General features: G+C 38.2%; 2 protein-coding genes across 2 annotated transcripts; one reads left to right on the top strand and one right to left on the bottom strand.

Annotated features, from left to right (window-relative positions):
• Window positions 1–1209: 1209 nt before the first annotated feature.
• Window positions 1210–7558, top strand: dnaja2b (DnaJ heat shock protein family (Hsp40) member A2b). The gene is made up of 9 exons (XM_007545688.2): window positions 1210–1398; window positions 3104–3163; window positions 3467–3693; window positions 3784–3864; window positions 4332–4465; window positions 4552–4748; window positions 4878–5022; window positions 5776–5903; window positions 5999–7558. The coding sequence occupies exons 1-9, from the start codon at window positions 1321–1323 to the stop codon at window positions 6185–6187; spliced, it is 1239 nt and encodes a 412-aa protein (XP_007545750.1). The 5' UTR covers window positions 1210–1320; the 3' UTR covers window positions 6188–7558.
• On the bottom strand, window positions 6430–16169 carry LOC107835563 (uncharacterized). The gene is made up of 18 exons (XM_016668176.1): window positions 15991–16169; window positions 14331–14423; window positions 14097–14249; window positions 13917–14005; window positions 13525–13700; window positions 13242–13380; window positions 12643–12753; window positions 12274–12393; window positions 12091–12193; window positions 11731–11854; window positions 10720–10967; window positions 10345–10639; window positions 9910–10265; window positions 9576–9818; window positions 9104–9286; window positions 8925–9030; window positions 8768–8858; window positions 6430–8695 (listed from the first exon to the last, which is right to left on the bottom strand). The coding sequence occupies exons 1-18, from the start codon at window positions 16093–16095 to the stop codon at window positions 8620–8622; spliced, it is 2811 nt and encodes a 936-aa protein (XP_016523662.1). The 5' UTR covers window positions 16096–16169; the 3' UTR covers window positions 6430–8619.
• Between the last annotated feature and the right edge of the window lie 2958 nt (window positions 16170–19127).

Below are 19127 nucleotides of genomic sequence, written 5' to 3'. Positions count from 1 at the left end.
GAAATATTCTATGACTGTGGTTTAGCTATAAGGGATATTTTTAACCACACAACCTTTGATAGGTTTCCAAAAACTACTTTTTTCCAGTTTATCTTGATAAGTAATTTAGAACCACCATCACTGTTACCTTCTGCCATTTGTTTAATCATTTAATACAATAGACAGCTTTGCAAAGAGGTTGTCTTTAAAATGTGTGGATGCTGAAGGTAAATTTACAGTTAGGCTTCACTGGTCTCTGCTTGTTACTACATATTCTGCCACCATCTGGTCAGTCTGTGTAAGTATACAATACAGAGCAGCTCACACTGCAGTAAACTATTTCTTTTACATTATGACAACAATAGAGGTAACGTCAATTAACTAAGTACTAAAATGTAAATTGTATATATTGAGTTTATGATGAGAAAAAAAAGATTGAAATTTGTTAAGAACATCATGTATCACTGGCTATTTTTATTGACCATTACCTTGTTATTCCTTCAAAATATCACCATTCTACATCCAATATTGTAGAATGGTGATTTTGCAAACACTGACATTGCAATAACAAATTGTTATATTGTGCAGCTCTAAATGTGACCAATATACAACTCAACTGTGAAACAAACTAAAATATCTTATGAAGAATAAAATGGTATGCCCCAAAGTGTGCATACTCTTAAATTAATTTGTGTGGAAAGAGTTCCTCTTCATCTTCAGCTTTTAATGAGAAGCTTAAATGCTTTGTGCAAGCATTTGAAACTGTTTATATCTTCATCCACAATTGCTAAGGGTTTGCTCCTGCTGAAGAAATAAAGCATCAAACATGATGGTGCCATCACAATGCTCACAAAGAAAAAAAAATCACCAAAAAAAAAAACAAAAAAAAAAAAACTTTTGGGAGTAACTCCATATGGGAGCCTCAAAAGTACGATTTTAGCTGAGAGTCTTTGTGCAGTTGTAGGTCGCAATAAAAGTGCAAATAGCTTTTAAATAGTTTGTTTTTTTCTTATTCTTCTTACATCACACAAACCTGGCATTTTGACAAATCTATAACTACTGTACATTATCAGTTACATTTCAGTCTACGTAGAAATATTTTAAATGTATACGTTTTGGAGAAAAAAAAATGCTAAAGGTAATTAAAAAATAACTTTAAAAGTTCTCAGTAAGTTTGTCATAATTCATACATGAATGGGTTAAAATGGTTCCCAACCCTGGATAAAACTGCGAAGAAGCGTAGTGTGTGGATTAGAATGAACGAACAGCCCCAACCGGTGAACATTGTGTAGCTCGTCTGATTCTCCGCAGAAGCTCTCACTCTGGTAGCCGGTTAGCACCATGGCGAACGTTGCGGACACTAGGCTATACGACATCCTCGGAGTTTCACCTTCTGCCTCTGAAAACGAACTAAAAAAGGTACGTCTCTTCTAAAACGAAAAACAAATATCTCGGGACTCAGGAGGAAAGGTGAAGTTGACGAGTTAAAAGTGTTGTTTTGGCCTAAAAAGAACAAAAACCAGTGTGGGAGTAAGCTAGTTAGTTTACTGATTTGAAGCTAGTCTCGAAGGTTCCTAGCATGCTAGCCAGCTGAAATACTCATCTGCATCGCGTTTTTAAGCATGAACTCTGACGATGCTAGAGAATTACCTATAAAATTGTTAATGTTATCATTCGCAGTTGCATTTTAAGGTTGTAGGTTCTTTATTTTAAACCAGAGGAATACTCTACACTGATAGAGGTTGCCGGTTAAACCAGTTAACCTAGCTGTGGTTGTTTTGCTAATCCTGCCAATTGTGTATAAATTATATTCACTTTAATTTTTTTCACCAATATTAAACCTAAGTTAATGCTGTAGAAAAACTTGTGTTGGGACAAATGCAGGTTCTGTAAATAGATATGAGCATGTAACTGTGGTTACTCCACGGCCTTCTAGAAAAACCTCGTGTAACTGTAGCAACCAAAACATACATTGTGTACTTTCCTTTTACACGTTATTGGTCTAATGGCTAGATTCTAATTGACATAAATTTAGATGATAAAAACCAGAGGTTTAGTCAGAACTCTTTCGGTATTTTCCTTTTTCAATAACTAATAAAGATATTTTAATATGAGGCTTTGAAATTCCCTTTCCCAGAGTGACCTGTTTTCAAAGTCTGCCAGTTTTCAAACGATGAACGCTGGCTAAGATATCAGTTTTTTTTTTTTTTGCCTGTTGCGTCAAAAATAGCACATTGCTGAATTTTGTTTTGATCCCTTGCCACTCATTCTTAAGGTAGGTTGTCCTAATTATTTATGCAAAATAGGGGCATAGCTTTCTAGCCTCTAAGAACAGAATTTTGGATCACAGTATATTCACACACAAATGTAGATAGACTTTTTTTTTTTTTTTTTTTTTTTTTACATAATTTTAATGTCAAATTTACCTCTACTTTTAAGTATTTGACATATTACATTTGGTATGGCTGTTCATTATTCTACACAACAAAAATAAAAAATAATTCTTATCTAAAATAGTTTACAATTGCCATTGTAAGGAGCTGTTATAATTACACCATTGTTTTTTTTTTTTAAATTTTTTATTTTATCTTCTCAAAAGATAATTAGAAAATTAGGGTAATAAAAAGCTGTTTTTTTTAATCAGTAATAATTTACACTTATAAAAACAAAGATGTTATGTCACCTTGAGCAGGTGGATAAAGTAAATAAATTCTTAGAGTTGTAAAAGCTAATAAGGTAGCTGGACGTAGCCATTTTAATCCACTTCATCAGCTGACTTTTAATGCCCAGATAATTTTTTTCCCCCAACAACTACAGCACCTGAAAAGCACAAGAACATATATCTTTGACACTGTTGCAAAACAGGGAGTCTGACACAAATCCAAATGTGCTACTCTATTATTGGTGAAGCTAGAGCAGTTTGATGAGTCGGAGATGATCTGGCAAATTCAGCAGGCTCACTCAACATAGCTCTATGTAGGAACACATAGAGCATATTTGAGATTTGACAACATTAGCAATATGAGCAGTTAGTTCATTGAAATGAAACAAACTGTTAAGTCCCTTGTTCAACAAGGCCAAGTCACACATTTTCTTAATCTTTGAATTTTTCCCTTTGTTCCAGGCTTATCGGAAATTGGCTAAAGAGTATCATCCTGACAAGAATCCTGATGCTGGTGACAAGGTATGAACCTGCAAAACATTTAACACTATGTTTAGGTGTGGCCACAAGACTCAGTTTTAAAGTAGACATCTAAAAACTGTGACCAATATGTAAAACTTCACCTAAATATTCAAGATTACACATAATTTCAAATTGTAATTCTAGGTGCAGATGATCACTACAAAAATACAAATTTTAAGTAAAAAAGCACAAAATAATTAAAACACAAGTGTACTTAGATTGTTTTTACTTTTATAAAGAGCACCTGAAGTTCTGATATGTTTAATTTATTGAAATATAGAATATTCTTTATTTTTTTTGCAGTTCAAAGAAATAAGTTTTGCTTATGAAGTGTTGACAAACCCTGAGAAGAAGGAGCTTTATGATCGCTATGGAGAGCAGGGCCTTCGGGAGGGAGGCGGCGGCGGCCCCGGCATGGATGATATCTTCTCCCACATTTTTGGCGGAGGACTCTTCGGCTTCATGGGCGGCCGGGGAAGTCGAAGCAATGGAGGCAAGAGGAGAGGAGACGACATGGTGCATCCTCTGAAGTGTGTATTTCACATTTTCCAAGTATTTTGACCGCTCCAGTAAGTTGTTCCATAATAACATGATATTGTCTGAAAACCCTCATCTCTCAGAGTGTCTCTCGAAGACCTGTACAATGGAAAAACTACAAAGCTGCAGCTCAGTAAGAATGTGTTATGTAGCGCCTGCAATGGGTAAGTTCATCTGTTTTATTTTACATTTTAAACCTGACTGTTTTAAAACCTTTCTCAACATCTAAGTAATAAATACAAAGTTCCATAGTTTTAATCAGAGGTTTTTCTGAGTTTAGGACAGTAATTTGTTTTTCTTCCTCCACATTTTTCGCTCATCAGTTTTTCAAACAGTTTCACTATAGAGATAGCATGATGATCATATTACATTATTACCTCTATAATGATGTGATGATATAATGATTAACATGTATTTTTATATGAATTAATTAGATACACAGATACTACAGCAAAAACAGAATAATCACCAGCTCATTTCTAGATCAAGTGGTCTGTTTATACAGAATAATATACATATTTGCCATTCTCTTTATAATGTACAATTTCAGTTTTCTTAGTTTATTTTTAAGATTGTGTAATGTGTGGAGTACTGATAATAATGCTGCTTATTTGTACCTTTTGACTTGTAGTCAAGGGGGTAAGGCAGGAGCAGTACAGAAGTGTGTGGCATGCAGAGGAAGAGGAATGAAAATCATGATCAGACAGCTGGCCCCAGGGATGGTGCAGCAAATGCAGTCTGTCTGCACCGACTGCAACGGAGAGGGTAACACTTCGACACAAACACACACCCCGATACCGGAGCCATACTTTTTTTTTTTTTGAAAAGTATGAGTGCATATTTTTGTCCAGGTGAGGTGATAAATGAGAAGGACCGCTGCAGAAAGTGCGAGGGTCAGAAGGTTTGCAAGGAGACAAAACTTCTGGAAGTTCATGTGGACAAAGGCATGAAGCATGGCCAGAAGATCACATTCTCTGGGGAAGCTGACCAAGCACCAGGTGTTGAACCAGGAGATATCGTTCTGGTGCTTCAAGAGAAAGACCATGAGGTAAACTCAAAACATTTATAATTGACCTTTGATACTGCTAAAGGTTTTGAAATTAAATCATCATCGCTTTATTTGATAAATCTTTGCCAATAAATCAAATTGAAAAACATTGGGTTTTAATCTAAACAGGAATTCCGACGTGATGGCAGTGACCTTCACATGGTCCAGCGCATTGGCCTTGTCGAAGCTCTGTGTGGCTTCCAGATCACCATCACACACTTGGATGGACGTCAGCTGCTGGTCAAATATCCACCTGGCAAGGTCATTGAGCCAGGTAAAAAAAAAAATTAATCTCATCTGCAATGATTCATATAACCCTGAACACACTACAGCCAGGGTGGTGGCAGTATAATGTCCTGGTGATGCTTCAGCAAGACGGGGGAAGCTGCCCAGTTAATTAAAAGATCAGAGGCGTTAAGACATATCACTATAAGGTTTACATATCATCTGATATTGACAATTATTATTATTTTTTTACATATATGAAATGCTACCTAATGGGTGGCGTTACCTTTCCACAGTTTTTACTCCACATCGTTGTTGTTCCTTTTTAAGCAGTTATGAGAGACATTGACGAAACCTTAAACTGCTGCTGAGCAAGTTACTCAACAGGTTGTTGCTAGGAAACCAAAGAATGAGTGACTGAGTTGATGCCACCAACCTTGCTTGGCTGGCCTAGACAGGTTGAGAGGTTTAAACTCTGCCTACATCCCCCAGAATTATGTGCAGTTTGGGAGTTCAGTGAAATTGTTGAATATTCTGTCAGATATATTATCTCTCTTCTTATTTAATTATGTGTGTATTGTGATATATATTACTAATTTATTGTCCTTTCCTACAATAAAGCTTTTTTAAAAAGTTGGAAGTGGCATTTTTGAGAAGATCGTGTTTCTTATATATTCAATCCTTAACCCAAAGCTTTGTATGTGTTGTGTAGCTCTTAAATTACAAGTTTATACAGTATCGAAGATTCTACATCTTTATATTTACCTTCTCATTGATTTTAAATCACTTTTTTTTGTTGCAGGTTGTATTCGAGTTGTGAAAGGAGAGGGAATGCCTCAGTACAGAAATCCATTTGAAAAAGGAGATCTTTACATCAAGTTTGACGTTCAGTTCCCAGAAAGCAACTGGATCAGCCCTGAAAAACTCAATGTGAGCTTCCATAGAAGAACCTCTACATTTATGCACTTTATAATGAAATGGTGTTTAGAACTGTCACTTATTTGTGGTTTTGATGTCTCTTTAAGGACTTGGAGAACCTTCTTCCAGCCCGAGCTGACAATCCTGACATCGCTGCAGATGCTGAAGAAGTTGATCTTGCAGAATTTGACAGAAGTCAAGGGTCTGGCAGTGGAGGCAGGAGAGAGGTGTACAATGATAGTTCTGATGATGAAGGGGGCCATCACGGCCCCGGGGTGCAGTGCGCGCACCAGTAGAAAGACTCATACATAGACTTTCACATAAACACCCTTCAAGTTCCATTGCTAGCACTACTTGAGACCTGATGCACACGCACACACACACACGCACATACACACTTCTCACATCTCTTTTCATGCCTCCAGTGACAAGGTGATGCACAAAATCCCTTATAAAAAGTAAATAAGCCTCCCCCCTCAGTTCCATGGTTCCAGCACCTCCGCAGAGAGATCGCAGTTGAGTGATGAACGTTTTTTTGAGTTTGTAAATGTTTCCAGCAAGGAAGTCGGTCTTCAATCCTAAGCTTTATCGTTTTTTTCTGTGCACAACAGTCTACAAGCTCCAAATATTGACTATTTTGAGTCGAGGTGTGATTCAGTCTTAAAGGATTAGATGACAGTTCTTGCCAATGAGCATGGCTATGCTTTTCCAGAGTGACAAAAGAAATCACCTCACTTTTTAAAATTATATTCAAGAGCCCCGCTGTTACATATTCTAATCTGATTAGACTTCTAAATATTTAACCAGCCTCTATTTAATATGATAGTTAAACTTTAGGTTGTACTATCGTGTGCTGAAACTAATTTGCTTGTGCTGTATTTTTTTTTTTTATTTTTTTTTTTTTTTAGGTTTGTAGCCGTTACAAACGATTTGAAAGCCCTGAGCACCTGACACACCAATATTGTTCTTTCCCTTTGAGTGGAGTATAAACGTCTTTATGAATCTTTGCGTGTTTGAAACGACAAACCTTGCAGTTATGTGTATTATTAGACTTGACACTTTTGTTTTAAATGCGGTGGCTCAGTGTTGGAGCTTTTTCAGAATATTCTAGCTTATTACTCTGGTTGGTGTTGCTGCTTTGCGGTGAACTGCAGTGAGATTGGATACCAAATAAAGTGAGAGGAGGATGAAAAATTTAAGTGTTTGTAGAAAATCTCAAATGTACTCCTTTCCCTCTTCTTACTTGGACTGCATTGTAGGAAAACTGCTTGGCACACGCTCAACCTTCTGTATAGACATCTTCCTATTGTATGGTTACTAGCCAAACCAACGTCCCCTCACATGATGCAACATTTTCATTCTCATATCTGTATATAAAAACAGTACCAGTCAATGGGTGCATTCAACGTTTACCGAGGCGTCATTCTGCAGCTACAACACTTTCTCACAGAATTGAGCAATGGTCAATTTATAAATGTAAATGTTCTCATGAAGAAGGTTAACTGGAGCCACTCTTGGATGTTTACATGCACCTCTGTGACTCATTGTGTATGTAACTTTGGCTTCTTGGGATATTGTGCACAGGTGAAGGGGGTTCTAGTGAAATTTCATTATTGTTAATGCTTATGGTTGTCAAAGTGATAATTAAAATGTATATTAAACAACTGCATATGTGAATCTCAGTCTATTCAGTCACAGCCTACTGACTTAATTAGTTTCACAAAGAAAGGGAGACAAGTCTTGAATGAAATCAGTAATTACGCCCAAATGAGGTGTGAACTTTGAAAATGTTTATGAAGTTAAATGAAAATGTTTTGCCCCATACAGATTTTTTTTTCCCTTGTTTCTTTGGTAAAACTTAAGTGCATCAGATCTTTAAACTGAATTTATCCTCAAAGATAATCTGGATATACAACATCAGATATTTTCTTTACTGGAGAAAAAGGTAACCTCGGTTACCCTTTTCTCTAAAAAGAACACAAAGTCCTGTCTCACATTTAGCAAAAAGAAACAAAAAACAAAACAAAAACATCTGGATGATCCTTGAGACTTGCGTGAAAATCTGTGGATTGACAATCAAAAAGTGGAACCTTTTGGAATGTGGCTCACCTGAACACATCATTTTAGAAAAAGCTCATCCCAACAGTTAAACATAGCTGTGGTGTGTGGCTGCCTTAACGATTGGCTGTAACCTGTCAGGCAATGAATTCTGTTCTACAAAATAACATCATCCTTTTGTGACCCAAAGTTCAACCTCACTTAACCCAGGTCAAGGATTCAAAGCACACCAGCAAGTCCACCTCTGAATTGTTAAAAAAACAGCAATAATTGGAAATTGGAAGTGAAGTATGCCTGGAAGCGTACTCAAAACCCCTCCAATGTGGCCTAAATAAAATGATTCTGGAAAGAACAGAGAGCCAACATTTCTTTAAAGAGATTTAACATTCATGTACTTGTCATTTTATGGAATTTTAAGCAAGCAGCCTTTAAAACTAAGGTCTTTATAGGGGCACATTTTCATGATTTTACTCTTAGTAAAAAAAAAAAATCTATTGAACAGTGCATTTTGAATTTTACCCAGGTTATCTTTGTCTGATATTAAAATATGATAATTTGAGCCATGCAACTGCTATATAAAAGCAAAAAAAGTGACATTGTGAGGAAAATATTTAATACTTTGCATTAACAGTGACAACAATAGGACCAAACAACTTAAACCATCTGTATCTCAGCTTGCTTCATCTTCCGACTCATTGTTGTTCAGAGCAACAGGAGCTAGAAGTTCCTTAAATCCTGTCGTATTCCTGAAGGATACAAGAGCACAGCCGTTTAAAATGACTCTTGTTTATTTTTTACTTCAAAGCAGTGCTATTTACCTGTCTCTTTTTGACTGCATGATATAGGAGCGCTCTCTTCTGAGTTGCTCCAGTCGCTCTTTAACAACAGTCTTCTGCTGAGTCTTGTCCTTCAACACAACATGTCACACTGTAATTATACATAACATATCAGATGTAACGGTAAGCTTTCATCTTACCAGCAGTAGATCTTGTGTGAGATGCTTTAGCCTGTCTGAGTGTTTAAGGCCAAGCAAGTCTTCTTCTGCTTTTCTGTTGAGGATGATGGAGAGACGCTCCTGAACCTGAAAAAACAATATTGGTGCACATTTTTGTCTGAAGGGCACATTTAGTGTCTTTTCTGTTCACGGTTCTCACCCTAAACATCTGTCTCTCTTTGTCTCTTTGGTGTTTCTGTTCAAACTTTCTCTGCATGTCCACCAGGCTGCGCATTGTTCTCTCTCTTTCCACTGCTGACACTTGATCTCTCATCAGTTCTTCCCGTTCCAGTTGATCCGTTCCCAACAATGTGGTTCTTCCAGAGAGACTGGATGCTATCTGCTACATAAACAGATATTTATTTACAGTCGGCATGGAATCCACATTAGCCGACAAAGACTTGAAAATATGAATTTTGGTGTAATTATAATGTGCTTCACTTAGTGACTAAAGTAAGTTAACTTAGTAATTTCCTAATTTATTTAGTTGGCGTGTGTGCTTTATCTGCAATTTACCAAACGTTTAACCAAATTTTAATGAGTATAAGTATATATTTGGACCTGCCACAAAAATATTTGTGGCAGTGACAAAGTTATGCACTGTTGACAAAAACAAACAAAAAATGAATTACTGTTGATTCTTGAGAATGAATCATTTCCTCATTATCAGAGAGTTCCGACCCTCTGATGTCCCAGAGTTCAGACTCGGTCATCTCTCTGCTGGTGCTGACTGTGTGACCAGATGCTCCATCAGCAGTACAGCCGAAGGAATCACTAGAAACACGCAGCTGCAGCTCCAGCAGGTTTTCTGCAAGTGAGCGTGGATCAATTTCAGCTGCAGCTTCTCCTTCACTTGGTTGGTCTGGGATTGGATTCTGGTTCAAGGCCAATTAATTAAAACAAAGGAGGAGAAAATCAAATTACACAACAGTGACAATGTAATTTGGCATGCTGCTAATGCAGTACCTCTACTTTCTTCAACTGCTGATCTGCAAACTGTGCATCATACTGAGCCAGGGTGTCCACCTCTTTGCCGTCTCTCTTCTGATCCGCCTCTTCACATTGTGTGGACTGGCCTTGGGTTCCTAGCCTGCTCAGGGTGTCCTGATGCTTTTCAGCTTCTCCATCTCCCTCCACATCGTCCTCAGGAGGTTTGCACCAGGCGAGGGGGATCAAGGATCCCTGCTTATCAAAACTCTCCAGGTTTGCATTTATTTCTTCTTCCCTACCTGCTCCAGCCTCTGGAGTTGGAGCATTGGCCTGTGCATCAGGCACACACAGGATCTCCAAATAGGGTAGCTCCTCCATGATCGCCCCACAACCTGAATGTATCCAAACAGATCATAGCCTCAGCTGTGGGAGTGTGCTTTCCGGTTTAGATTGTGCTTGCAATGCAGATACCTGAGCAGACTTCCTGTTTAGCAGAACCTCCAGCAGTTGGGACTTCTACACGTTCCCTGCTGGACTCATTAGTTAAGTCAGTAGTTGCAGTGGGAACTGGTGGCGCATAAATGTTTTCAACTTCTCCTGTGCAGGATGATTCAGGCGTGACCTGCTCATCGTTGATGTTTTCAACCAACATAGAGCCGGGGATTAGAGGATCGTCTGACATCAGGAGATTGAGCAGGTTGGGGAAGCGTTGGGTTTGTAATTCAGCTTCATATTTTTCTCTCAGAGCTTGGGCAGCCTGTGAATCCTAACAAAACAGACACTGTTATTATGTCAAATATCATGCCTTAATATTTGTCTTTTGCACTGGACAGAAGCTACACTCACCCGGTGTAGGAGCACTTGCAGCAACGCTAAAGCTTGGCCCTCCTGCAGCTCTGTCAGATGCATCAGAAGGAGCAGCTTACAGTCCTCCAGCAGAGATTGTGACCATTTTCCCTGCATGTCCATCTGAATGCTGGGTTGCTTTGAGTTGTTCTCGCTTCCATTCTGTGTCTGGAGCTGAGCATGGATTTGTTTCAGTCTTTTTATACATCCAGCCCTCAAGGAGGTTCGATCGGCATCAAAGCCACCATCTGGAAGCCATAAATAAGACGTCAGAGCTTTAGGAAGCCCATTGAAGAACTTCAACACTAGTTTCAATGTTTATTTGGTATCATTTTCCTGTCAGAACATATATGTAACCATGTGACCCAAACTATCACCCAAAGATTAAGGAGAACTTAATCTTTCTTTCATCGGGTTACAATGTTCAGTAGCAACCCAGGAACTATAAAGGCTCAAGTCAGTTATAAGCTGGAAGATGCTGAAGCAAGTCAGCATGAATTGAAATGATTTAATCCAAGAAGGAAGCACTGCTTATGAAAAAGCAGTGCAGAATGTGAGCGAAATGTGTAGCTAATTTAATCAAAACATCAGTTGCCTTCTGGAGAAAGTTTTTTCTTTTTTTTCAGAAAGTCCCATAAAACCAATGTATGGAGATGAGTGCTTACATTTCAGATAAAAGAAAGGATAAGATATAGGAGAGAATAAGACTTCCTTGACGACTGTAAAACTGTCTGGTTCCTCTGAAATGTGTCAAAGAAGTCGGGAATACTTACTACATGCATTTGAACCTGTATTTAAAGCTTTGATCTTGGAAAAGGTGGACGAAATCCACAAAGTATTTCAAGTTGTGCACCAAATTACTGTGGAAGATGGTTATCATTCATTATTAAAAGCCTTAAACTGATTCACGTAAATGAGGAGTGAAAGTAAACGATGAGGATTCTAGCTAGTTGTAGCAATGAGCAGGCATCAGAGGAGGAAAAAAAAAATGCTGGAAAAAACAATACCTACTATCTTTTGGCGGTATTGCGCAGCCTGCCTCTTGTAAATCCTCTAGGGAGATCCTGTGCAGCAACGTGAGCAGATGCTTCCTCTCCTTTTCCTGAGTCAGCACAAGTAGCTGTAGCTCTGTACTCTGGCAAAGTTTTAGTTTTGTTACTGATCAGAAAACAATCTCCAGTGCTCTCTTTTACAAAGATCTTGCACCCTGCACAAAGCATAACGTTCTGCATGATGATGTCTAGAGCTAATCCATACAAACATGGATCTCTAACTGATGTTAAAGGTGCAAATAAAGTGACAATTGTCGTCCATATGTTGCTTGAGGTAAACAATAGAGAGAAGACATCTGTTGTCTATAGTTTGGAATACCCGCTGTGTTGTCTCAAAGTCCTCCTTTCCTTCCTCTCCCTTGTCTTCATTCTGTAGCAGCAGAGTGACATATTCTGCTCTACACGGACTGAGAACCTGTGGCCTAAAAATAAGGACGAGCTTTAATGGTGCATGCACAAAAGGCTGGAGACGATGCGCATCCTGTAGGTTTTGTAAACTCACCATGACTCCCAGGATTGACGAGATGCCAGCAGAGCGCTGTGAGGTTGTTTTTCCCTCTGAGCTCTGTAAATCGCCAGAAGGACATGGAGACACAAAAGCCTCAAACTTTTGTCACAAAGTCTGGAAAAAAAAAAGAAAAGAAAAGAAAAGTTAATTAATTCCTGTTCGGGCAAGATCTATGTCCAAGATTATGCAAGCGATATAATTTGAGTTTTTATTACCTTTAACGTTTTATTTTTATTTATTGTTTTTTACATTTTGTTACAAAGCTCTATGAATACTTTTGTAATGTGCTGCATGTGAGTGAAACGCATTTTTAAACAACTCCTTCTCAAAATAGAAGCGTATGGATAAACAGTCTGTAATCACCTTTGACCCAGGACTGTCAGCTGATTTTGTTCTTGTTGACAAAAAGTGTGCAACTCATTCAGGAGAGCAACAGCTGAACAGGATTCTTCCCTTAACTCTGAACATCTTGTTCTGCAGGGAAATTATATACATATAATAAATGTAGCTAAAATTGTGTTCCTTAAAAATGGGTCCAACAGGGTTTTACTTAAAATTTTATCATATTCTATTCCTTTTTAATGTTCTAAAAAATTACCCAAAACATATTTTCTGACATAAAAGACTATAATTCAATTAATTACAAAATTTTAACATTTCACCTTATTAAAAAAATAAATCCTAAAAAATAAGAATTTCCCTTAAACCCCATAAAAACTAGTATTTAAACCAGTATTTTTAATATATGCCAATCAGAATAATTGTGATATTTGTCACAATCATGGATAGACATAAGCATGGTGTGCCATCAGCGTTGAATTTTAACGTTATCCTCGCGGGTCAGATTTCTAATGATTTTGTTTGATTTCTGAGGGGAAACATGGTTTCAATTCGTGAAACTGGAGGGAGAGAACCCTCCAGTGAACACTGGTGTATTTACAAACTTTGTGGTTGTGGGTTACTTGTATATCCTGAACGCTCCAGGGAGGAAAACCAAGCCCAGCATGTCAGCAGACTGCAAAACGTCCTCCGCTATAGTTTCCAGTGCCTCCACTTCCTTTCTCTGTTGCCAGGGAAGCAGCATCTCCCAAACACTCTGGGCTGAGGAATCACCAGAAACAGATGTGAAACAGCAACAGATTTGGAGCACCATGCACAATGCTGACAAAGTCATTGTCAGGACTGGGAAGTCGCAGACATTATCCGGGGTTATTGTGAGCACAGGTCAGAGTGACATGCCCTTACTGTAGTGCTCCTGAAGCATTTCTGTGTAAAGCAAGTGAGTCACCACATCATATTTCACTTCCACCAGAAGGATGACATCCGACAAGGAGACAGAGCCCCATGTCTGACCCCTGAGGCCCAACCTGTGGCTACACAAGGGGGAGGGCAAAATGCTGCTAATGCCCTCTGATGCCAGTCTGAGGAGGAACAAAGACAACAAAAATACATAAAAGAAGCACATCGTTACATTATAGACTAAAAGGATTAAATATCTTTGATGTTACTTAAACCTTGTTAGGCTAGAATACTCAGCAATGTCCCTAAATGTAAAATTTGCAATGTCTATATTGCATCATGCCCATACTGTCATTGCAGAAGAGAATCACTTTTAAAGCGTGCTGAGCCATGCTCACCTGGCCCAGCACTGCTTGACGGCTTTTTTTAGCCTCTTCAATCTTGCTGCTGTTTGGCAGAGCTGCTTTTTTTCCAGCACTTTCTCACTCTGTGTATCGAATGTAAAACTTGAGAAATAGTAGAGCAAAAAGAAAAAAAGAAAGCGTTGGTTTTCTAGTAAGTAGCAGCCAACCACTTACCCGGAAAATGTCTATTTCAGCTGTTTGTGGCTGTGGGAGTCCTGACACAGAGTTGAAAGCATTTCTTAAAAACTCTGAGTCATTTCTATGGGGCAACTTTTGCAGCATCTGATGAAGATTTCCACTATTAAGAAGCTGGCAGTCCCAGTAAACCTGCAGAAATGGCAGCTCTTCTTAGCACTAAATGAAAAGATCAAGAAACGGATCTATACAAAGAAAGCAGAACTATTGTACCATTTCATTCTTTTCCTTTGCCCTTTCCATTTCAAGGAGCACATCCAAAACATTTGCACCTGTACAGGACCAGCTTTTGTCTCCTCCTGCAACCTAAAACACAAACAGTTCTGACAAAAAAGTATTGTTGCATGTTATAAAAGGTAAAAATAATGGACCAGTAATTATAATAAGTAATCAACTGCAACATAAGATATTTAACGGAACATTTAAGCTATGTGTATCATAAATAAACATCAATAAAAATGTTCTTGTTGATAACAGATAATAAGATCATGAAAGAAAAAATAAAATAAAATCTCTCATAGTTGTAACGTTTTTTGCTTGGTCAGTCTGGGTAAATTTGACAAAGATCAGTCACTGATGTTTTATTTGCACTTTTTCACCCAGATTGAACTATTTGTATTACTTAAAGATTGAAATATTTAAAGAAACATCTGAATCCTTTTTGTTTTGTGTCAGCTTGTGTTGTAACTTGAAAAAAAAGACATATTAGTTCACTTCTCATGGTTAGAAACAAAAAAGTGTTTAAGATTTCTATCAAGAATTTTATAACTTCTGGAATCTCGATTGGATTTTTACCTGACTGTGATCTCACTTCATCAATGTCTGTTTTTATGTGCCTGTGTTCATTAAGCAGCTGCATCGATCTGGTTTAATATTTCTTGGATACAGTAAATACCAAACAGCAGTTCCAACACATACTCTTTGCCCAAATGCAGATGTGTGATTTTTTTTTTTCTGCAGAAAAAAAATATATGTTTGTTTTCAGTAGATTAACATTCTTACCCAAAAGTTATGTTTATTTTTTGCAATTAATTCAGTTACGTGTAATGTTAGGGTATTTATATTTAACAATGAAGTGCAGCAAATTACTAAAAAACAACATGTGGTGTGGCTGAGCTACAATAAATGTCAAATGAAAGTAATGAAGGTGACGGTGCAAATGACTGTCTCAGAGAAGAAGGATAGCGATAAATGTAAAGACAGATTCGCTGGGAATAATAAAACAAACGCCTGTCAATCAGCCATCAATTGAAACCAGGTGGGTGAAACAAGAAAACACCTAAAAACTGCAGGACAGAGGGGTCTGAGGACCGGGGTTGGGAATATCTGGATTACAAAGACCTAAAGGACACAAATGAGACAGGAGCAGGTGGACAGGACAGGGTGAAGAGTAATTTTTCTAGATTTTTTTTTTCCTAATAAAAATGTTTGTTAGCAACAAACTTGGATTTCACTGCATAATTTTCAATCTATATGCTTCATTGTAATTTTGTCTGTCACTTACATATTTCTACTCCTAAATACATGTTGTCTGCCTGATATGTGGAAACCCCTATGAAAAGTAACTGAAAACTTAAAAAAAAAAAAAGTTGTCAAAGCCTAAAGATGATTGAGAACATTTTAGTAGGAAACAAATCAAGTGAAGTTATCATAATTAATGCATGAAAGGGTTAATCCCTGAAGTTACTCTTTATGAATAAGTAATTCTGTATTGTTTTTTTATATTCGTTCTTCATTTTCTGCTGCATGATAAAAATGCTTGAATTATTTTCAATGATGATTTTAGTTTTTCTGCCCCAAGTCAGTATTCTGTTGGGATAAATGAGTAAAACGCTGCAGCTCAAAGTTTGCTATGAAATGTAAGAATTGTTACCTTTTTCATGGCTGCATCAGCTTCACTTTTGCTCGAGGGCACATGAAACACTTTGCAGAAGAGAAGACTAATGTCTTCAGTGGAAACCTCTGCTCCAGCAGACATGCCGAGACACTGGTGAAGAGCGGGAATAATATCCTGCAAGAGTACAAGCTTAGACGTTTGCAGGAAAAAACAAACATAGCACCAGCACAGTGATGACACATCTTACCTCCTCCATGTTTTCCGCACGACAGGCTAATGAATTATACAGAATATCGCTAAGGTTACAGCAGCCGGATCAGTTCGCCAAGAAACAAAAGTGCCCATGTTTATGGCAGAGGGAGAGTGAAATGTGACACAAAAACACAGAAAACAAACCAAAGGCTGTTCAATTCTCTAGTGACAAAAAGAGTGTTGAGCTTCATCTGTAACATCAATATTAAACACAAATTCATTTCATAAAAATGCAACATAGAAGAGAAAAGAACTTTTCTGGCAGAGTTTAAGTAATAATAAGAAAAGTTTATCATCTTAAGATATCTTTTTTGATATCTAATCAAAAAATAATCATTTATCTTTTTTTTAAAAATATTTTTTCATATCTTAATATCATCTTAAGATATCGTTTTTGTCAAGCAAAACTGTCCTGGGACACGTAGACAACCAGGTGCTCTTTATATGTCTGTAAGACAAGATTGAACACTTGTAAAAAGAATTATAACAAAATAAATAGTAACAATAATTCAAAAATATGTGTTACTGTTAATTTGTCGTTTCCAGGCTCGTTTTATGTTATGTATTTTTGGTTGTTAATGTTGACTGTGTGGACCCAGGAAGGGTAGATGCAGAGAACTGCAACTAATGGAGATCCCAATGAAAGAAAGAAACGAAGAAGGAAATGAAAGGACATAAAAATAAATACTTTTGCAACAAAACACTGATTCCTATTGGTCTCATTAATGTAACTTCCTCTAAATACCTTTGCAAACCTTTACACATGAAACATTTCATTTAATTACCTGAATTGCATCTTTCCTCAATGATGAGAGATGCAGAATATCAGGGACAAATTGATCCTCAAACAGCAAATTAATTTGAAAAGGAAACAAAAATAATGGTTGGAATTTTGTTTATTTTAAAATTGCAAAATGAAGTGAACCTGAGATTATGTAGCCTGTCGTACATACAGTCAGACATTGCACATTTTAATCTGTATAGTAAACAAGTGCTTTTAATTAATGTTAACACTTTTGAATATTTATAGAAAATGCCTCGCAAAAGTGTAACCATAAGTAGGCAAAATATCTGTGGTGTAAGTACTCAGTGCTAGTTATAAAAACACATTTATCATCAGTCAATTACATCTTTAGACAAAACACCCATATATATATAGTTCAGATACATTTTGGGGTCAACAAAGAGGCAGCGGAGTGTGCCTTTGTGCATCTGAGTGGGCCTGCATCTGGTACCAACAGTTGCAGCATCACAAAGCGCCACCATGAATGATCTTGGGGCATTTTTCTGGCTGGATGCAGTGGTTGTTATGGAGAACCAGACCAGCAGGACACTGGCAGCCCGGGACGCAGGGCTTGAAGCAGTGGCTCTCTATCACTCCCAGTGGTACGTCAACATTAAAGCATGTTACGGGACAAGGTGGGCCGCATTCGTCAAACACAAAGCCCCGCTCCACAGGACAGCCCACAGCTAGTGAAGAAAGAGGGAAAGAAACAAAATAATGAGAAACAGGGAACAATGTGATGTCTGTCGTTTTAAGGGATCGACGTATCTACCGTGTCTTATGGACACCTAATTTATTGATTTGCAGTCAAACAGTGACTGTCTAAAGGCCCTGAAAGCTGTCCCAAACCATTTTTATGACTTAGTAAGAATGATTAAAAGATTACATTTTACCCACCACAGAGTGATGTGCTCCTCCACTGCAGGATGACTCCTGCTTCTCTGCACTGACTGGCGTAGGCCTCCAGTGCGTCGCACAGACACTCGTCAGTATTGGCCCCACACGCACAGAGGTCGTAGACGCAGGCGGCGTACCACTGTTCAGGCGGAACGACACGGTGACAGGGCTTGAAGACTGTAGACTTGAGAACTTTACAGCGGGCGTTGGCCCCTTTCCTGGCCTGGTATCCAGCACAGGGATCAACATCTTCTCCGGGTCGACAGGATGAAAGTGAATGGTTTCCGTTTGTCATCTTAAATGAGATGTTTTATACGCAAGTTAGACAACGTGCTTTTATATGACAGTCTTTTGTTAGTCTATTAAACATACCCTCCAGCTGTTGCCAAAGTCAGACTCTGAGGTGGTGAGTTTGCCAGTGGACATTTGGAGGTCATCCTGGGGATACTTGTTGAAATTTCCACAGAGACCACAGGTGCGCTCCTTGTAGGAGCCTGGCACGCTCACTTCCAGGTGTGAACGGGGACTCCACAGCACCTGGAAGGACCAACAAATATATAACTGTGTCCTCTTATTGAACGTTTACAGTAGATTTGAGGTACAACTGTACCTTTAATCCAATGTTAGTGTTGAGTAGGACGGTGTTGGCTTGCCGCTCTATAAAGATATACGGCTCTTTTAGAAAAGGCAAAGTCACAACCTCTTCATTCACCTTAAGAACAGAAACACCGTTGAGTCAACATGTTTCACAAAAGTCGTCAACTTTCGACTTTTTGAAAACACAAACCTTCACGACAAATTCTTGGAGCAACTGCACAGCAACGTCACTTATAAAGACGGCCACCTCCTTAGTCCAGGACACTCCTTTACGCCCACGATCATCATTTGTAACATGAACACTGCACAAAAAAGAATGAGTCACTGATATTCTATTAATTCTCTTAATATATTTCTGATTCAGCTCATTTTTGCCCAGCCGGTCAGTGTGAGGGTACAGCCGAGTCTCTGAAGGTTTGTCATGTTTTTATCGAATTCTCAAAAAATTAATTGCATACTGCTCTTTGTGGGATATTCAAAGCTTGGGATATGGGTCTATGAATCAAAAAAAAACTCATCATCCTCTCACCTGAAGTCTTCATCTTTACAGTCCTTTGTCAGGATATACGTGCATGTCCCCTGGAAGTGAAACATGCGTCCATCGAAGGTGCGGTAGTGAGGGTCACCAAAGGCGATGCAGGTA

The sequence above is a fragment of the Poecilia formosa genome, unplaced genomic scaffold (assembly GCF_000485575.1).
Source record: "Poecilia formosa unplaced genomic scaffold, Poecilia_formosa-5.1.2 Scaffold13, whole genome shotgun sequence".
NCBI lineage: Eukaryota > Metazoa > Chordata > Actinopteri > Cyprinodontiformes > Poeciliidae > Poecilia > Poecilia formosa.
This window is presented reverse-complemented; position numbering and strand designations above follow the sequence as displayed.